We start from the raw sequence: 18,023 nt of genomic DNA on the forward strand, positions 1-18,023 counted from the left end.
CCAGGATGTCCTCTGTACAGTACAGCAGGAATTAAGAGACTTGCACAAAAGATTCCGAGAGGAATGAAACTCAAATGTCCACTACAGTGGACATAAGTCAATGGGTTGGGTCTCTTATACAACAATTGTTTCACATCTATGGTAGAAATCCTCTGTTTACACTTAAAGTTGCATTCAAAGCATTAGAATGGAAGGACAGGGTCGTAACCTAGCAACAGCAGCAATTATTGTTAAAGAGACCTAATTGTTTTTGTTTCAGTTTTTACTGATGAAGACATTTTAAAGCATATTTTCCTGGATAAAGAGGTTTCTGGATTGTGTTTGGCTCCATGTCTGAACTGGAGGGGCTGAGACTGGGGGTGAAACAGAGACTCGATGCGGCTGCTGAGGAGATTTTTGGGCTGTTTGAGAAAACTAGAGCAGACTACGAGGAGCAACTTTCTCGTTTTAAAGAAGCTGAACAATGACACAAACTACTGGACGATGTTTTCAACCCTAAATTTCAGCTACACAGATCAGGTTTGTACATTGGCAATGTTATTCTTCTCAGTCGTATTAACTTCACAGGGCTTTTTTGGGAAGTTGGTTAGTGTTCATGTTTATTTAGGCTACTCTTGTTGGTGATACCATGACAGAGAACTGAGTTCAGTTCAAAATGTAGCTAGCTAGCCTATAGCCAACATTTGATCTAAATGTGATTTTAGTGAGACATTTTTTCCTTTTTTTGTGCGTTAGCGATAGGTTTTCTTTTGTAAAGTTGTGAAACTTAACATTGGATGCTATCTTACAGCAGAAATCAATATTTACAGCCTGGTACGAAAACGGGTTGGGTCTCTATAGCTGAACTGCCCCTTTATGACATTTATCAGAGTACAGCATTGAAAATCTGCATAGAAATACAGGAACTATTGGATAGGATAGAACAACATCATGTAATTCTTCTAAAGAAAACATCACATAAATAATCACATTCATTATTACATTGTTTTCATTTTAAACGAACTGTATATCTGAATACAAAACACATTTTATATTAGGCTCAGTCTGCTAGTTTAAAAAAAAACAAGTGACAGTACTCTGATTTCCAATGGAAAATGCAATAATATTTATCCTAGTTTATCCTATCTTAGTTTAGCTTAGCTTGGCTTACTGAGAGGATGACAGGGTTGTAACCTAGCAACAGCAGCAATAGTGGCTGTGTGATAGAGGCCAGGCTGCTTTAGGGCCCTATCTTGCACTCAGCGCAATTGCCTTTGTACACCAATGCATGTATCATTCCTATTTTGCACCCGACGCACAGCGGACTTTTCCCTCCACAGACGCACGTCGGTAAATTAGGGAATGAATTTGCGCTCCCGGGGGCGGTTCAGCGAAAAGAGGAGGCGTGTTCCGGCACAAACGTTCCCTGGTGCTATTTTGTAGTTTCAGAAAACAATTCTGCCACTGACCCGGAAAAACCTGGTCTAAAGTCAGTGGTGCTAGTCTAAAGTCAGTGGTGCTGGTCTAAAGTCAGTGGCGCTAGTCTAAAGTCAGTAGCACGTTATTCAGATGCTATTTTTAGGGGCGCATGCTTGGCCGTAATGTAGCGTGAAAAAGAAAAATATGACTGAAAATGCACTTTAGGTGTTTGGATAGATCAGGAGGTAACCCACGAACACCGTGGTGGACAACGGTGGTCAGGGAAGCCGTCCGACTGAAGAAGGAGTCTTTCCGGGATATGTTATCCCGGAGGACTCCGGAGGCAGTTGCAGGGTACCGAAGGGCCCGAAGGGCTGCAGCCTCTGCCGTGAAAGAGGCAAAGCAGCGGGTGTGGGAGAAGTTTGGAGAAGACATGGAGAAGGACTTTCGGTCGGCACCAAAGTGCTTCTGGAAAACTGTTCGCCACCTCAGGAGGGGGAAGCGGGGAACCATCCAAGCTGTGTACAGTAAGGATGGGACACTGTTGACCTCAACTGAGGAGGTAATAGGGCGGTGGAAGGAGCACTTTGAGGAACTCCTGAATCCGACTAATACGCCCTCTATGTTAGAGGCAGAGCTGGAGGATAATGGGGATTGTCGTCGATTTCCCAGGCGGAAGTCACTGATGTAGTCAAACAACTACACAGTGGCAAAGCCCCGGGATTGATGAGATCCGTCCAGAAATGCTCAAGGCTCTGGGTGTGGAGGGGCTGTCCTGGTTGACACGCCTTTTCAACATTGCGTGGAAGTCTGGGACGGTGCCAAAGGAGTGGCAGACTGGGGTGGTGGTTCCCCTTTTAAAAAGGGGGACCAGAGGGTGTGTGCCAATTATAGGGGTATCACACTTCTCAGCCTCCCTGGTAAAGTCTACTCCAAGGTGCTGGAAAGGAGGGTTCGCCAATAGTCGAACCTCGGGTTGAGGAGGAACAATGCGGATTCCGTCCTGGTCGTGGAACAACGGACCAGCTCTTTCACTCGCAAGGATCCTGGAGGGAGCCTGGGAGTATGCCCAACCGGTCTACATGTGTTTTGTGGATTTGGAGAAGGCGTATGACCGGGTCCCCCGGGAGATACTGTGGGAGGTGCTGCGGGAGTATGGGGTGAGGGGGGTCTCTTCTCAGGGCCATCCAATCTCTGTACAACCAAAGCGAGAGCTGTGTCCGGGTTCTCGGTAGTAAGTCGGACTCTTTTCAGGTGAGGGTTGGCCTCCGCCAGGGCTGCGCTTTGTCACCAATCCTGTTTGTAGTATTTATGGACAGGATATCGAGGCGTAGTCGGGGTGGGGAGGGGTTGCAGTTTGGTGGGCTGGGGATCTCATCGCTGCTCTTTGCAGATGATGTGGTCCTGATGGCATCATCGGCCTGCGACCTTCAGCACTCACTGGATCGGTTCGCAACCGAGTGTGAAGCGGTTGGGATGAGGATCAGCACCTCTAAATCTGAGGCCATGGTTCTCAGCAGGAAACCGATGGAATGCCTTCTCCAGGTAGGGAATGAGTCCTTACCCCAAGTGAAGGAGTTCAAGTACCTTGGGGTTGTGTTGTTCGAGTGAGGGGACAATGGAGCGGGAGATTGGTCGGAGAATCGGGCGCAGCGGGTGCGGTATTGCATTCAATCTATCGCACCGTGCTAGATTTAAAAGAGAGCTTAGCCAGAAGGCAAAGCTCTCGATCTACCGGTCAGTTTTCGTTCCTACCCTCACCTATGGTCATGAAGGCTGGGTCATGACCGAAAGAACAAGATCCAGGGTACAAGCGGCTGAAATGGGTTTCCTCAGGAGGGTGGCTGGCGTCTCCCTTAGAGATAGGGTGAGAAGCTCAGTCATCCGTGAGGAGCTCGGAGAGAGCCGCTGCTCTTTGCGTCGAAAGGAGCCAGTTGAGGTGGTTCGGGCATCTGGTAAGGATGCCCCCTGGGCGCCTCCCTAGGGAGGTGTTCCAGGCACGTCCAGCTGGGAGGAGGCCTCGGGGAAGACCCAGGACTAGGTGGAGGGATTATATCTCCAACCTGGCCTGGGAACGCCTCGGGATCCCCCAGTCGGAGCTGGTTAATGTTGCTCGGGAAAGGGAAGTTTGGGGTCCCCTGCTGGAGCTGCTCCCCCCGCGACCCGACACCGGATAAGCGGACGAAGATGGATGGATGGAGGAGGCACTTTACAGTACAGTCCTCAAAAAGTCGCAGCGTTCTTTGTGGCTTGTTGTGTTTTACACAACATTTCCGTGAATCATGGATGTGTTGATGACATAAATGAGGAAATATTAGAGGACTTAAGGAGACGTGATGTTGAACTACGGTGGGATTGGACACTTGGAGGGTCCGGGAGTAATGCGCGATGTGCTCCTGGTGGAGCGGGTGGACGGAGATGGAATGGGGGAGGAGGAAGGGGCACAACAGGAGCAGGTGGTGCGTTTGGAGGCCCACGCTCCATGGCTGCAGCAATCCTCTCCAGACTTGAGGTGATGCGCCCGAGAGGAGCAGCAACATCGCCACCCGGCCAAGACGGGCATTTATTACTTTGCCGCATCCCGGACAGCTCCCGCTGGCGTGCGCCAGGCAAATCCACCGCCTGCTCTTAAAGGGAATGTGAGATGACGCTCTGATTGGTTATTTTCACGTTACGCCCAAACCACACCTAGCTACTTCAGACCAACCCATTTTAGATTGGCATCGGGCGCAAGACTCATTTATCCCGCCGGTATCATAGCAACAGCGGCCGAGATCCGCCCACAAAGCTGCTTGCATTTCACATTTGATACTTGCGTTTCAGATCGTTCAAATAGGGCCCTTAGACTCAGTTTTCATTGCTAAGTATATATATATATATATATATATGCTACAATAAAAACTAAAGTTCAGAAATAAATATCCACAGTTATCAGTGAAGGATTGGGATAAAAGCAGCATGGTGACATATGCCGACAACAATTTAACATCTGAGAACGTCGGCAGATGGCTAGCTGCTACGACCTGACATGATCCACTAAAGGCACATTCAGCACAAATACAAAGGCTCAGCGTTAAAGGGCAACTATTATACAGCATTTTAAGGATAATACTTGTATTTGTGTTTGCACTAAATAGAACAGTTTATGTGCTTTAATGTTAAAAAAAAAAAAACGTTATTGTTCTGTAATGCCCATATAATGCCTATATTCACCCTCTGTATGAGACGCTGTGTAGGAGGGCCTGTCTCTTTAAGCCCTCCTCCTGAAAAAGCCCAGTCGGCTCTGATTGGCCAGCGTGTTTCCTGGAATCTCCGCTGTGCTCCAGTTTTGTTTCACTAGTTTAAACTGGAGCTACTGCAACGGAGTATGTAGCAGGACTTGGCAGCGTGAAAAATCACCTATAAAGGTTTCTAAACCAAATACTACACAACTGGACATGTCCCGGCAGTAAAGTGACCGGAATTTGGGGAGAAATGACCAGCATTGGCCGCCAAGATTACAGCTACGTCATGTTAGCATGCAGCTACTTAATGGTTAGCAGTATGCTAACGTGAGATTGTAGTGGAACGAAGCAGCACTTTCTATCATCAAAAATCGCATATAAAGGCTTTTAAACAAAATACATAAACATTTAAGGAGTAATGTGACCCAGAAATGGAGAGAATTTAACGACACTGTCAGCCAAGATGACATATTTTACTGCCTTTAGCATGTAGGTACATGCAACAGTTTTACCACCGCAGTAGCTTAAAAAAACAAACCCTCCAGTCCCGAACATTTAAGGAGTAATGGGACCAAGAATTGGAGAGAATTTAACAACCCTGTCAGCCAAGATGACATATTTTGCAATCATATTAACACCGCAGTAGTTTAAAAAACAAACCCTCCAGTCCCGCCTACCTGAAGCAGACGACCAATCGTAGAAGGCCGGCTTAGAGTTGTGTAACACTTAGCCGAAAGGAGAAAAACAGTTGGAAATCTGAATGTTTTAGCTCACAGGGGGGTTCTCTACAATAGGTTTACCTAATTATCTGAAGTTTAGGCCACGTTCAACATGAAAATCCAACATTATAACATTGTAGATATGACAGAAAATACGGAAAAGAATAATATGTCCACTTTAAAGCACAGTACATAATATAAAACATGGAAAGAGCAATGCATGGCCACAGTAAACAGTATATTACAAATAAATAAATGTTCTTACCATCATGTAGGCCTAAGTTAGTTAAGAAGCTACGAAGGAGTTAGCGTTTTTCCAGCAGCCTTGTCAATCACATCGTCAGAGTCCAGGTTCATTAGGACCAGGCTAGCTGCACAGAATACATCTCCATGGTATCTTAGGTGCCTTCTCTTTTCGTGAAACCGAGTTAAGGCTAAATTTAGCCAGGATAGCTTGGAAATCCCGGCTAAATCCGCTATCTAGGTTTTGTGAAAAAGCCCTAAGGTTCATCATAATAAGGATCTCTTTCACTGAAGCAGTGCAAAGGATCATGGGACTATGTTTCACTGTCTTAGTTTTAGTGTTTTAATGATGTTCTGTTAATGCTTTGGCTGTGTATTTATCTTATCTGGGTTTTAGTGTTGTGAAGGTGGTTAGTGTTCATGTTAATTTAGGCTAGTCTTATTGGTGTTACCATGTCCGAGAACTGAAAACTGAAATTGTATGCCCTTTTGGCATTTGCCCAAATTCCAGATTGCCCGTCTGTCGCTGGTTGTTATTTATTCAGATTTTGGTTTTTTTAAGATTATTTTTGGGGGCTTTTTCCCTTTATTAAATAGTGACAGTGGATATACAGGAAAGGTGGTAGAGAGATGGGGGGTGATAAGGGCCACAGGTCGGACTCGAACCTGGGCCGCTGCAAAGGACTCAGCCTACATGGGGCGCACGCTCTTACTGGGTAAGCTAGAGGTCGCCCCTCATTCAGATTTTAACACTAAAATGTTTCTAGCTTCCTCAGAATTGGGAACCAACATTTCCTTTTTGCAGAATATAAGATGAAATGAAGACTGCAGATCAGGAATCATCCCTGATCTCATACATACAGTAATGTTACCAGAGATACCAGTCTGAAGTCACAGTTGTCCATAATGTGCTCCCTGCAGATGTCCAGCAGCTGTTGGTGATTAAAGGCGATTTCCCCCCTGAGTGGAGCCCCGGCCTGGACCAGGAGGACACAGACCCCCTCCACATAAAAGAGGAGCAGGAGAAAGTCTGGATCGGTCCAGAGGGAGAGCAGCTCAATGGGCTGGAGGAGGCCAACATCACCCGCTTCCCTTTCACTCTTGTTCCTGTGAAGATTGAAGATGAAGATCGGTCTTCGCAGCTCCATCAAAGCCCAACGCAGGACAACAGAGAGGCAGAACCTCCAGCCGGCTGCTCGGCTACGCAGATAAAAACAGAAACCAATGGAGAGGACCGTGGAGGATCAGAACCTGCTAGGAACCCAGAACCAGATACTGAATCACAACCAAATATTGACGATGAAAGGGCTTCAGACTCCTCTGACACTGAACTCAGTTATGATGATTGGCAAAAACCTTTGTCAGATTCTGGATCTGAAACCGAAGACAGTGATGATGATTGGCAAAAACCTTTGTCAGATTCTGGATCCGAAACCGAAGACAGTGATTGGATGGAGACCAGGGCACCTGAGCCGGCTACAAATGCTCTGAAATCTAAGGAAGTCCCTTTAAGTGATAAGGGATGTAATGCTGGCAAAAAATCCTTTGGCTTCTTTAAGTGTAGTAGAAGATATTACTACAAGGAATGGCTTCAGAGACACATGACATGTCCTTTTGGAAAGAGGTCTTCCAGATATTTGGTTCCTAAGAAATGTTTGAGAGCGAAGCAAAAGGTGGATTCGCAGACCAGAGTCCACGCAGGAGAGAAACTATCAGGTTGTGATGTCTGTGGGAAAAGATTTAACCAGCGGTCAACTATTAAGATACACATGAGAGTCCACACAGGAGAGAAACCGTTTGTTTGTGATGTTTGTGGGAAAGGATGTAACCAGTTAGCACATCTTAAGTCACACATGAGAATCCACACAGGAGAAAAACCGTTTGGTTGTGATATTTGTGGGAAGAAATTTACAGAGAAGGGATATTTGAAGATACACATGAGAGTCCACACAGGAGAGAAACCGTTTGTTTGTGATGTTTGTGGTAAAGGATGTAAACAGTTAGCACATCTTAAGTCACACATGAGAATCCACACAGGAGAGAAACCGTTTGGTTGTGATATTTGTGGGGAAAGATTTAAACAGTTAGCACATCTTAAGACACACATCAGAATCCACACAGGAGAGAAACCGTTTGTTTGTGATGTTTGTGGAAAGAAATTTACAATGAAGGCAAATATGAAGTCACACATGAGAGCCCATACAGGAGAGAAATCATTTGGTTGTGATGTTTGTGGGAAGAGATTTACCAAGAAGGCATATTTTAAGTCACACATGAGAGCCCATACAGGAGAGAAATAGTTCTTTTCAGTCTGTTGTGAACGATTCTTTGTGTAAATGTGTTTGTAAGATTAATCATCTAGTTGTCAACTATTAAATTAATTGCCACATTTTGATAATCGATTAATTGGTTTGAGTCATTTATTTATGCAAAAAAAGCAAAGATTCTCTGATGTCAGCTTGTTAAATGTGAATATGTTATGTAGTGTCTTCTCTCCTCTGTGACAGTAAACTGAATATCTTTGAGTTGTGGACAAAACAAGACATTTGAGGACATCATCTTGGGCTTTGGGGAAACACTGATCCACATTTTGTTTTTATCATTTTCTGACATTGTAGAGACCATTCATCCAGGAAATAATTGACAGATCAATCGACTATGAAAATTATTCTTAGATGCAGCCCTAGTTGTTTGTAAATGAAAGGGAAGTGATTGTGAATGATAAACCTTTATTATATTATGAGAAATGACAACATACATACAGTAGGTCTGAGATGGAGGAAACAGAAAAGAAACCAATAACGCTGCAATAAGGGAATATATGACATTTCCTGTAATGTCTAATCAATAGATATTCAAACTGTGTGATCTAGTCATCTGACATACTGGATTGTACTTTTAAAATTAAAAAGAGGGAAGGGGAGACCTTTACAGTATAATTTCTGACTTTGAGTCTGACCTTTTAAAAAAAAAAGGTTATAGTGACCCAAAAGGTTATAGTGACCTATAGTGTGATTCAGGTTTGTTAGGGCGTGCTCTCACTTGGCCTAGTTGCCTTTAAACCATGCCCGAGCACGATTGTCCGATAGTCTAGCTAGCTGTCTGGATTTACCCTGCAGAGATCTGAGGAGGAGTTAACCATAGTCCTCACAAATCCACCGGAGTCACTCTGTAAAACATGTTATAATGCTCGCCTAGCTGCTAGCGTGGCGCACCCTCATACTCTGCTTCTGACTAGCTAGTAGTCCGTACCTAGGTACTGTCAGGGCACACCCTCATACTCTGCTTCTGACTGGCTAGTAGTCCTTACCTAGGTACTGTCAGGGCACGCCCTCATACTCTGCTTCTGACTGGCTAGTAGTCCTTACCTAGGTACTGTCAGGGCACGCCCTCATACTCTGCTTCTGACTGGCTAGTAGTCCTTACCTAGGTACTGTCAGGGCACGCCCTCTTACTCTGCTTCTGACTGGCTAGTAGTCCTTACCTAGGTACTGTCAGGGCACGCCCTCTTACTCTGCTTCTGACTGGCTAGTAGTCCTTACCTAGGTACTGCACATGTGTGACTCCCAACAAAGATGGAACAGAAGTGAGATGTCTCACTCTGTAGCTAAAACAGAGAGCTCAACACACAGGGTGAAAAGAGGAGCTGCAGCAATGTGCAGTACAACACAAATATGGTGGTTTTTGAAAATGAAATCATGTAAACCTATTCTGGTACAACCTCTAATTACATTTACGAACCTGAAAATGAGCATAATATGAGCACTTTAAGAAGTAGGAGACTTTTCTCAACACATAAAGGAACACTAAAGTAATTAAGCTGTCAAAAGTAGTGGAGTAAAAAGTAGAATATATTCCTCTGAGATGAAGTGGAGTACACGTATCAAGTAAAATGATGATGGAAAGACCTCAGGAAATTTCAAGTAACTGAAATGTACCTAAGTATGAATGTAAAGTGAAAAGAGCCCGACATTAATGAGTTGTTGGAGGTGCCGGGGGCCAACGTCTACTTCTATTATTGTTGTGCACACGACAAATAAAGAACTTTGCCTCAGATTCGTTTGAATCCACAATCGGATAAATCCACCGTATTAAACAGCTGCATGTCCGATCTGACACCAAGTAGGCTCCATAACATACCGGAGTTATTGTTATTCTTACTGAAGTCCATCAACAGCACTTAGTCATCCACCTCGCCCAGCAAGCAGCTATTTCTTCACACCCAATGAAGTGGGCCAGCCTGTCGAAGAGCTCCCCAGCCAATCAGGCCTCTCCCTCCTCCCTGCTCACTGCAGAGAAAACAGAGAAACCCCAGAGGGGGGATCCCATACAGCTCTCTGCAGGAACACTCACTCTGTTTGGACTTGAGCCTGTACACCGATGCAATGATGATAACGATGAAAAACATTAGCGTTTTAATTTGCACCCTGGCAGCTCTGACAACAACCGAAGCAGTACGGACATTTGTATTTGACTTTTATTGAAATGTTGCATTTGTTTTCAGGAGAACTTATCAGATTTTTGTTGTCCTTTTAGGGTTTATTGAAAGAGAAAAGAAGGCAGAGATTCCCCGCTCTCTCTTTCTACCACTCCTCTTCGTCCTCGTCCTCTTCGTCTTCGTACTCCTCCTCCTTTGAAAGTTCAGGTGAGAGACTCTATATTCATCTGTCCTGTGCATGAACACGAGGCTGTATTGAAGTGTATCATTCCATTGGTTGTACACTTTACAGACTGGGCTTTTTCTTTCTTCTTTTTAACGTTTTTGTTGCCTTTTTCATTGTTTTTTTTTGGACATTTTTTGACGTTTTTGTCACTTATTCTGAGTATTTTTTGGCAATTCTTTTGGAGTTTTTGTCTCCTTTTTCGAAGGTTTTTTTAAACAATTTTTTTCTACGTTTTTGTAGCTTTTTTCGAAATGTGTCGCCTTTTGACTTTTTTGTCACTTCTTTGTAAATACATCCATACATGTCACGGGACCTCCCTAGATAGTTGGAGATATCAACCCCCCATGTTGAAACTAAAGTTACACCCTTGGTTGTACAGGAGGGATCTGTGGTAACGGAGGCCGCTCCGTCCCATCCTTGTCTTCTGGTGAACACATGTTCTGTTTGTGTGCTGATGGTTTCGAGGGGAGACACTGTGAAACAGGTAAGAGACCCAACAAACAAACCAAATTGCATTCGTCTTTTTTTCACATTTTTTATTCAAATGCGTCTGCTGTTCCTCCAGTGAAAGGATCTCACTGCTACCGGAGCACGGGACGGTACTACAGAGGTACAGAGTCAAAGTCAGAGAGTGGACGAACATGTGAGGAGTGGGATTTGGACACCAGGGAGCGGTTCATGTCTTCTGATGTCCTTTCAGGGAGACACAACTACTGCAGGTACGCTACCATGAGCTATTTTTTTTATGAAAAAAAAGAGTCAAAAGTCTCTGAGCTGAGCTTGTTAAATGTGAATATTGTTCTAGTGTCTTCTCTCCTCTGACAGTAAACTGAATATCTTTGAGTTGTGGACAAAACAAGACATTTGACGACGTCATCTGATCCATAGTTTTCACAATTTTCTGACATTTTAGAGACCAAACAACTAATCCATTAATCCATTAAATAAATAATAACAGATTAATCGACAATGTTAAAGGTGCAGTAGGTAAGCCTCATAAAACTACCTTTCTGTCATATTTACTGAAACTGACCCTATGTTCCAGTAGAACTACATGAAGCAGGTCATTTAAATAAATCCAACTCCTCTGGCTCCACCTACAGCCTGTAGTGTGATTTGCAAAAATCCACCGCTCCCTGTTCAGATGCACCAATCAGGGCCAGGGGGGTGTCTAACTGCGTGTCAATCACTGCTCATGCACACACATTCATTCTCCCTTGTGTGGGGAGGGGCTTAGGAGACTGTTTTGGCTGTAAATATGAATGTAAACAGCCCAAAAAAATAATGTGGGTTCATATCCTATTTATTTCTCTTAACATTATATTAATTAGAAAATGTGCAACAATTAAAGTTTATGTTTGGAAACTGTTCCAAATTTGGCAAATTCAGATGTGTTCGTGTAGGACTCCATGGCTCATATTAAGAAGCAGATTCCAGCCTCCTGCTTATTGTTTCTCTTCAAATCCAGTGCTGTGCTGGAGGACAGAATTCACATCTTGAATGTCACATGTTTTGTAGTTTTATGGATTTGATGTGTTTTTCAGAAATCCTAACTACAAACGGCGTCCGTGGTGTTATGTGTGGAAGAACCAGCAGCTGGTGTGGGAGTATTGTGCTATTCCTCGTTGTGGCTTGGAGTCGTGTAAGTGCATTTTCACTCTTTTTTTAAGTCTTCTAATAAAAACTCAGCCGAGCTGCGTTTTTCATCAGTGCCTAACACTTTTGCTCGTGTAGTTCCAGCGCTGCCATCACCCTCACCTGCACCCCCTGAGCCACAGCCAGGTAACTTCTCTGCCTTACTGAACTCACTGGATTTATTTTGTTTTGTTTATTCACTTCGTTAATTTATTTACACATTTAAAAAGTTGGGAAGTAAGGAAAGAGGAAGCTTAAAGGTCCAGTGTGTAATGTCTTTAGTTGTCTTTTGTTGACCAATGTCAAAGATTGTTGTTCCCATCAGTCACTTAGACACAAACACATAGGAAAATAGGGTCCAGGTTGAAAAAACGGTAGTTAACCTTTAAGGAGACAAGAGCCACGTGTGGAATAAGGATGAAATTGATGATTGTATGCAAATATGTTATGAAAAGAAAGGCACTATGAACAAATAAAGCAATCTGGAGATGGTTGATAAACACTAAAAAGAAGAAATAAAAGTGTTGTTTTGACCACAACTCAAAGATATTCAGTTTACTGTCACAGAGGAGAGAAGGAACTAGAACAATATTCACATTTAACAAGCTGGCATCAGAGAAGTTTTACTTTTCTTCATAAAAAATGACTCAGATTAACCATAACTGCAGCTGTTTTCTCATTTTCTTGGTGGCCTTAAAGGATAAAGCTGCAATATTTTATATTTCTCTTATCAAATCCCATAAAAAGATCAAAACCCCAAATTACTCCTACTAACAAGTGCTATCTGTGTATCTAAAGCTTTGATTCTTAAACTGTGTCACATTTTCATGTCCCCCCAGCCGCCCCAGCTGCAGAGTCGACATGTGGCCAGCGCTCCAGGAGAAAACAGATGAAGATCGTGGGTGGAACAGCTGCCACTGTGGAATCCCACCCTTGGGTTGCTGCCATATTTTGGCACGGTAAATCCAACGAGAAGGTTTTCCGCTGCGGAGGAAGTCTGATCTCAGCCTGCTGGGTCCTCACCGCTGCCCACTGCTTCCCCGACGGGTAGGAATCACTTACTGTAACCACAGCAGGTGCTCAGAAAGGGTTTCATTTATTTAACACAACAACCGTTATACATTTAAGAGACAAATAAGAAAAAGGACATGCAAAGGAAACCCAGAAAATCCTCAAGGGGCATGTTGGGTTCCCTACAATTATTCATCAATGCATAACATGAAGAGAAAAAAAAAAAAAAAAAAACATACAGTTTATGAAGAATGACAGAAGAAAGGAACAATCAAACGAGCAGAGAAAATAAAGTGTGAAGAAAGCTAGAAAAGGAAAAATAATCATTAAAAATAAACAGAAACACGTTAAGCTATTGATACAGTAAAATATTTTTCACAGATGTTTTACATGATAAAGAGAAAGTTTCTGTCAAGTGGGAGGGAAAGAGTTCCATATTTTAAGACCTCTGTAAATGAGGGTAAATTGGGATAGGATGGTGCCAAGCTGGGCTGCATTTAGGGGGGGATCATTGTGAAATTGATTGTTAGGAGTTAAGAGAAAGTTGTCTCATATTGCCAGACCTTCCTCCACAGCGCTGCGGAGGAAGGACTGTCTAGTCCCCACAGCATTCCCGGGATGGGAGAAAAACATGCTCTGGTTTATTGGCATTTCTTTAAACCAATCACAATCGTCTGGGCGGTGCTAAGCACGGGAAGGAGCCACGGTGCCTCTGCAAAATAGCCTCTGGACGGAACATGTTTTGGTGGAACGTATGTACGTTAAAAAGTTGTTTTAGTCGTGCAACAGAAAACTCAGACTGGACAGATAGTCTAGCTAGCTGTCTGGATTTACCCTGCAGAGATCTGAGGAGCAGTTAACCATAGTCCTCACAAATCCACCGGAGGTTAGAACACCAGCACAAAGGAAGCCCAAGGCAACGGATATTCGGCCTAAATGAGTGAAATCCTGCAGAATTTCCGTCTGCAACGGAGCAATCCCGGAAGTGGAACGTGGAGGATATAGACTAAGAGAAAGTGACAGCAGGTTGACTGGACTTTGTTTGTGAATTTGTGTTTCAGCTCACGCGCCAAACACCAACGCTTCTCCGTCAGCCTGGGGAAAAATATGAGGAACGAGACTGACCACGCTGTGGAGCAAAACTTCAGTGTGGAGGAAATCATCCTCCATGATGGCTTCAACAACAGGGAAGGGGACTTCAACAACGACATCGGTATGAACACATCTTCAGATGCTCCGGTGTAAATGATGTGAAGTAAGCAAAGCAGAATTCTTTGTAGAGATGTTCCGATACCGCCTGAAACGCTGGTATCGGCATCTGGAAGTACTGGAGTCTGTGCACCAATCCGATACCACGTGATTTAGCCCTGAAGAAAATCTACTTTAAAAGTAGTTCATGTATGTTATTTTCCGTTACAACTGACTGACAAACTGGATAATAAAACAAAGTTCTTTGGCATTCATTGTTTGTGTTTGTTTCATAAAAAGGTTTAACCCGAGCCAGGCTGAACAACAGAGATAGAAATCATATCACATCCATACAGGGATAGTAGTATACAGCTGTTAAAACATAATGAAATATATGACACACTGGTATCAGATCAGTACTCGGTATCAGGCCGATACGTAAGTTCAGGTATCGGAATCGGTATCAGGAAGCAAAAAATAGTATTGGACCACCTCTAATTCTGTGATAATTTTGCAGCTCTGCTGAAGCTGGAGGCCAAACATGGGAAGTGTGCCAAGGAGAGCGAATCGGTGAGGAGCGTCTGTCTGCCGCCGCCTTGGCAGAAACTCCAGCCTGGAGTCAGCTGTGAGATCGCTGGCTACGGGAAAGAGCAACAGGGTGAGGATGTTCTCTGCACACTACGAAATATCTGTGTATTGTCTATTTACTTTAACAGAAATTGTCCTTGATTCACAGTTGTACTTTTGTTTTTTTACATTTCCAATTGCACAATTTGTGCTCCGACAACTTTTGTCTGCCACAGAGGTTGGTTTAGTTACTTAAAAACATCAGAACTATCTCCTTAAAGTGCTCATATTATGCTATTTGGCTTTTTCCTTTTCCTTTATAGTTTTATATATCTTATTTTTGTGCATGTAATAGGTTAACAAAGTGAAAAAGCCCAAAGTCCCCCCCAAAGGGACTTACCATCTCCAACAGAAAACACTGTTCACAAACTACTCCAAACAGCTCTATTGTAGTCCAGCCTTTATTTCAGAGACCAACGTGGTCACTTTGTAACACACGTTATAATGCTCACCTAGCTGCTAGCATGGCACACCCTCATACTCTGCTTCTGACTGGCTAGTAGTCCTTACCTAGGTACTGTCAGGGCCCTCATACTCTGCTTCTGACTGGCTAGTAGTCCTTACCTAGGTACTGTACATGTGCGACTCCAAACAAAGATGTAACAGAAGTGAGATGTCTCACTCTGTAGCTAAAACAGAGAGCTCAACACACAGGGTGAAAAGAGGAGCTGCAGCAATGTGCAGTACAACAAAAATATGGTGTTTTTTGAAAATTATATCATGTAACCCTATTCTGATATAACCTCTAAATACAATTATGAACCTGGAAATGAGCATAATATGAGCACTTTAAGTGAATGTAAATCATTTCTACCTCTGGTTATATGTATTTGACAGACTATAATAACCTGTTCTAACAGCTTTTCTTCTCTCCAGGTTTGTGGTACAAGTCTCAGTTCCTCCGAGAGGCTCGGGTGAACCTGCTCGCCGACGATGTGTGTCGACACGAGGACTATTATGGAAACATGATCAGCGATAACATGTTTTGTGCCGGTCGACCCGACTGGAGCCAGGATGCCTGTGAGGTATTCACGACAAGTCCAAACTCGCTGGGGGCTTCCCGAATCGGTTTGTTGATTTGCTTTAATGCAGCTGGTCTCTGGTCTCTCTCTCTCTCTCCCACAGGGAGACTCCGGAGGGCCTCTGGTGTGCCAGGTTGGCAGCAGGCTCTTCCTGTTCGGAGTCATCAGCTGGGGCGACGGCTGCGCCAAGGAGAACAAACCGGGCGTTTACACCAAAGTGACTAATTATAACCGATGGATAGAAGAGAAGACGGGGCTGTCGTCCATCACTGCCGGCTCCATGTTTCCTCAGAAGTGAAGCTGAGAACGTGAACCCTAACTGCAGCTGTTTTCTTAAAGGATAAAGCTGCAAAATGTTATATTACTTTTAACAAATCCCATGAAAAGATCAAAACCAAAAATGAATCCTACTAACAACCATTATCTATGTATCTAAAGCTTGATCCATATATATATATATATATATATATATATATATATATATATATATATATATATATATATATATATATATATAGAGAGAGAGAGAGAGAGAGAGAGAGAGAAGAAACTAGAAAATATTAACATTTAACAAGCTGACATCAGAGAATTTTTTTTAACTTTTTTTCATATAAAATAACTCAGACCGATAAATTGATAATCAAAATAGTTGGCGATAGATTTAATACTTGGCAACTAATCGATTCTTCGATCTTTGCAGCTCTAAACTGGGTCACATTTTCATGTTTTTCCCCCTTGACTGTTTTGAACTTTGTCCCCTCCCCCCCCACATGAAGATCGTGGGTGGAACAGCTGCCACTGTGGAATCCCACCCGTGGGTTCCTGCCATATTTTGGCACGGCAAATCCAACGAGAAGGTTTTCCGCTGCGGAGGAAGTCTGATCTCAGCGCTTACCTCACCGCTGCCCACTGCTTCCCCGACGGGTAGGAAGTGACATCACTTACTGTAACCACAGCAGGTGCTGAGAAAGGGTTTCATTTATTCAGCACATGTTACTTGGGACCAGTGGTGTAGTCTAAATGATACGCAGGTATACAGAGTATACCAACTAGGAAAGGTCAAGGATTTCCGTGTACCCACATACAAAAACGCAAGGATAACGTTACGTAACGATGATTGTTTTGTGAGAGAACTTTCACACTTATGTTCATAAATTCACCCCGTCTGTGTTGCGAGTCGCTTAGGAACAACAACGCAGTTGCTTGGTGGTCATTCTCTGCGCAAATTTGAAATGAACTAATGTGATCACTAAAGTAGATCTATGAAACGAAAGCAAATGTAAACTACACTCTTTCAGTGTTTTCGTAAGCCTGCCCCTGAAGCTACTGCCGCTTCGAGACAATTCAGCAGCCGTTAACGTTAGCCTACAGAAACTACAGAAAATGAGCCAGATGAGGCTGATGCTTTACGCGGTAACGTTACAAAAAAACCTACGGGGTTGTCGCTTTGGGACGCGTCGCACTGGGACGGGCGAGTCTAATGCTGGGAGGGAAAAAATTACATACTCACTACTCATACAAAATACTCACTACAAAAAACTACTACACCACTGTTTGGGACTTCCCAAACTGAAAAACTAGCGCACACATAAACACAAAACTGCTCAATCTCAATCTGGTTGTAACTGAGATATCTGCTGAAAATTAGTTTTTTTCCCATCGACAGATATAGCTCCTGTACGAAAATCACATTTAGCAGCTATTTTCAAGATAGCGCCGTCACCGGTACGCAATATTACGAATCCCACTACTGGTTGGGGTTAGGCATTTGACCTCGAGTGATTTAGGTTAGGATAGCCGATTGGTCAGGGGATAGGACCTGAACAAATCAGGTTACGTTACCTTGCGTAAGAATGGACGCCTGGCCAATAGTAGCTACTGAAGGCCGGGTCTTGGCGTGGCCATAGTGGGGGAAAAAAATATTGCCATCGGTACAGCTGATCCAAACATTTCCAGTGAAAGTTAACTTCAGAGCGTTGTAACGAATAAGTTGTTTAATCCGATGAATCACTTTATATACTAGTTGGAGAGCTTTTGTGTGTTCCTGTGTTACTTACATGAATACAAATGTTTTCAAACTGTTTTTTAATTCAACTCTGTAATGTTGACGGAGAAACTGTGGAGTGATATTTTAAGTGATGTGCCAGGTGTGCTCAAATGGCTATGTGTGTGCTGTCATGCTGATTTGAGTACGTTCTAAATGTCTAGTTGACCAATCAGATTATCTGGTTGTCTACTTGTTGTATAATGTGGATTAATCCGCAGCTGAAAATAGTCCCCAACAAATGCACA

The 18,023-nt window shown here is 43.4% G+C and overlaps 1 protein-coding gene across 2 annotated transcripts; it reads left to right on the top strand.

Annotated features, from left to right (window-relative positions):
* The first annotated feature begins 209 nt into the window (after positions 1 to 209).
* On the top strand, positions 210 to 16,163 carry plaub (plasminogen activator, urokinase b). 2 transcript variants are annotated; one of them, XM_028568214.1, is made up of 11 exons: positions 210 to 519; positions 10,121 to 10,229; positions 10,628 to 10,732; positions 10,814 to 10,967; positions 11,793 to 11,890; positions 11,983 to 12,030; positions 12,723 to 12,930; positions 13,956 to 14,107; positions 14,600 to 14,740; positions 15,586 to 15,734; positions 15,835 to 16,163. In XM_028568214.1, the coding sequence occupies exons 1-11, from the start codon at positions 376 to 378 to the stop codon at positions 16,027 to 16,029; spliced, it is 1,503 nt and encodes a 500-aa protein (XP_028424015.1). In that variant the 5' UTR covers positions 210 to 375; the 3' UTR covers positions 16,030 to 16,163. The 2 variants fall into 2 exon arrangements, with proteins under 2 accessions (XP_028424015.1, XP_028424016.1); XM_028568215.1 differs by lacking the exon at positions 210 to 519 and adding an exon at positions 9,956 to 10,038.
* The last annotated feature ends 1,860 nt before the right edge of the window (positions 16,164 to 18,023 follow it).

This window comes from Perca flavescens, chromosome 21 (genome assembly GCF_004354835.1).
Source record: "Perca flavescens isolate YP-PL-M2 chromosome 21, PFLA_1.0, whole genome shotgun sequence".
NCBI classification, from domain to species: Eukaryota; Metazoa; Chordata; class Actinopteri; order Perciformes; family Percidae; genus Perca; species Perca flavescens.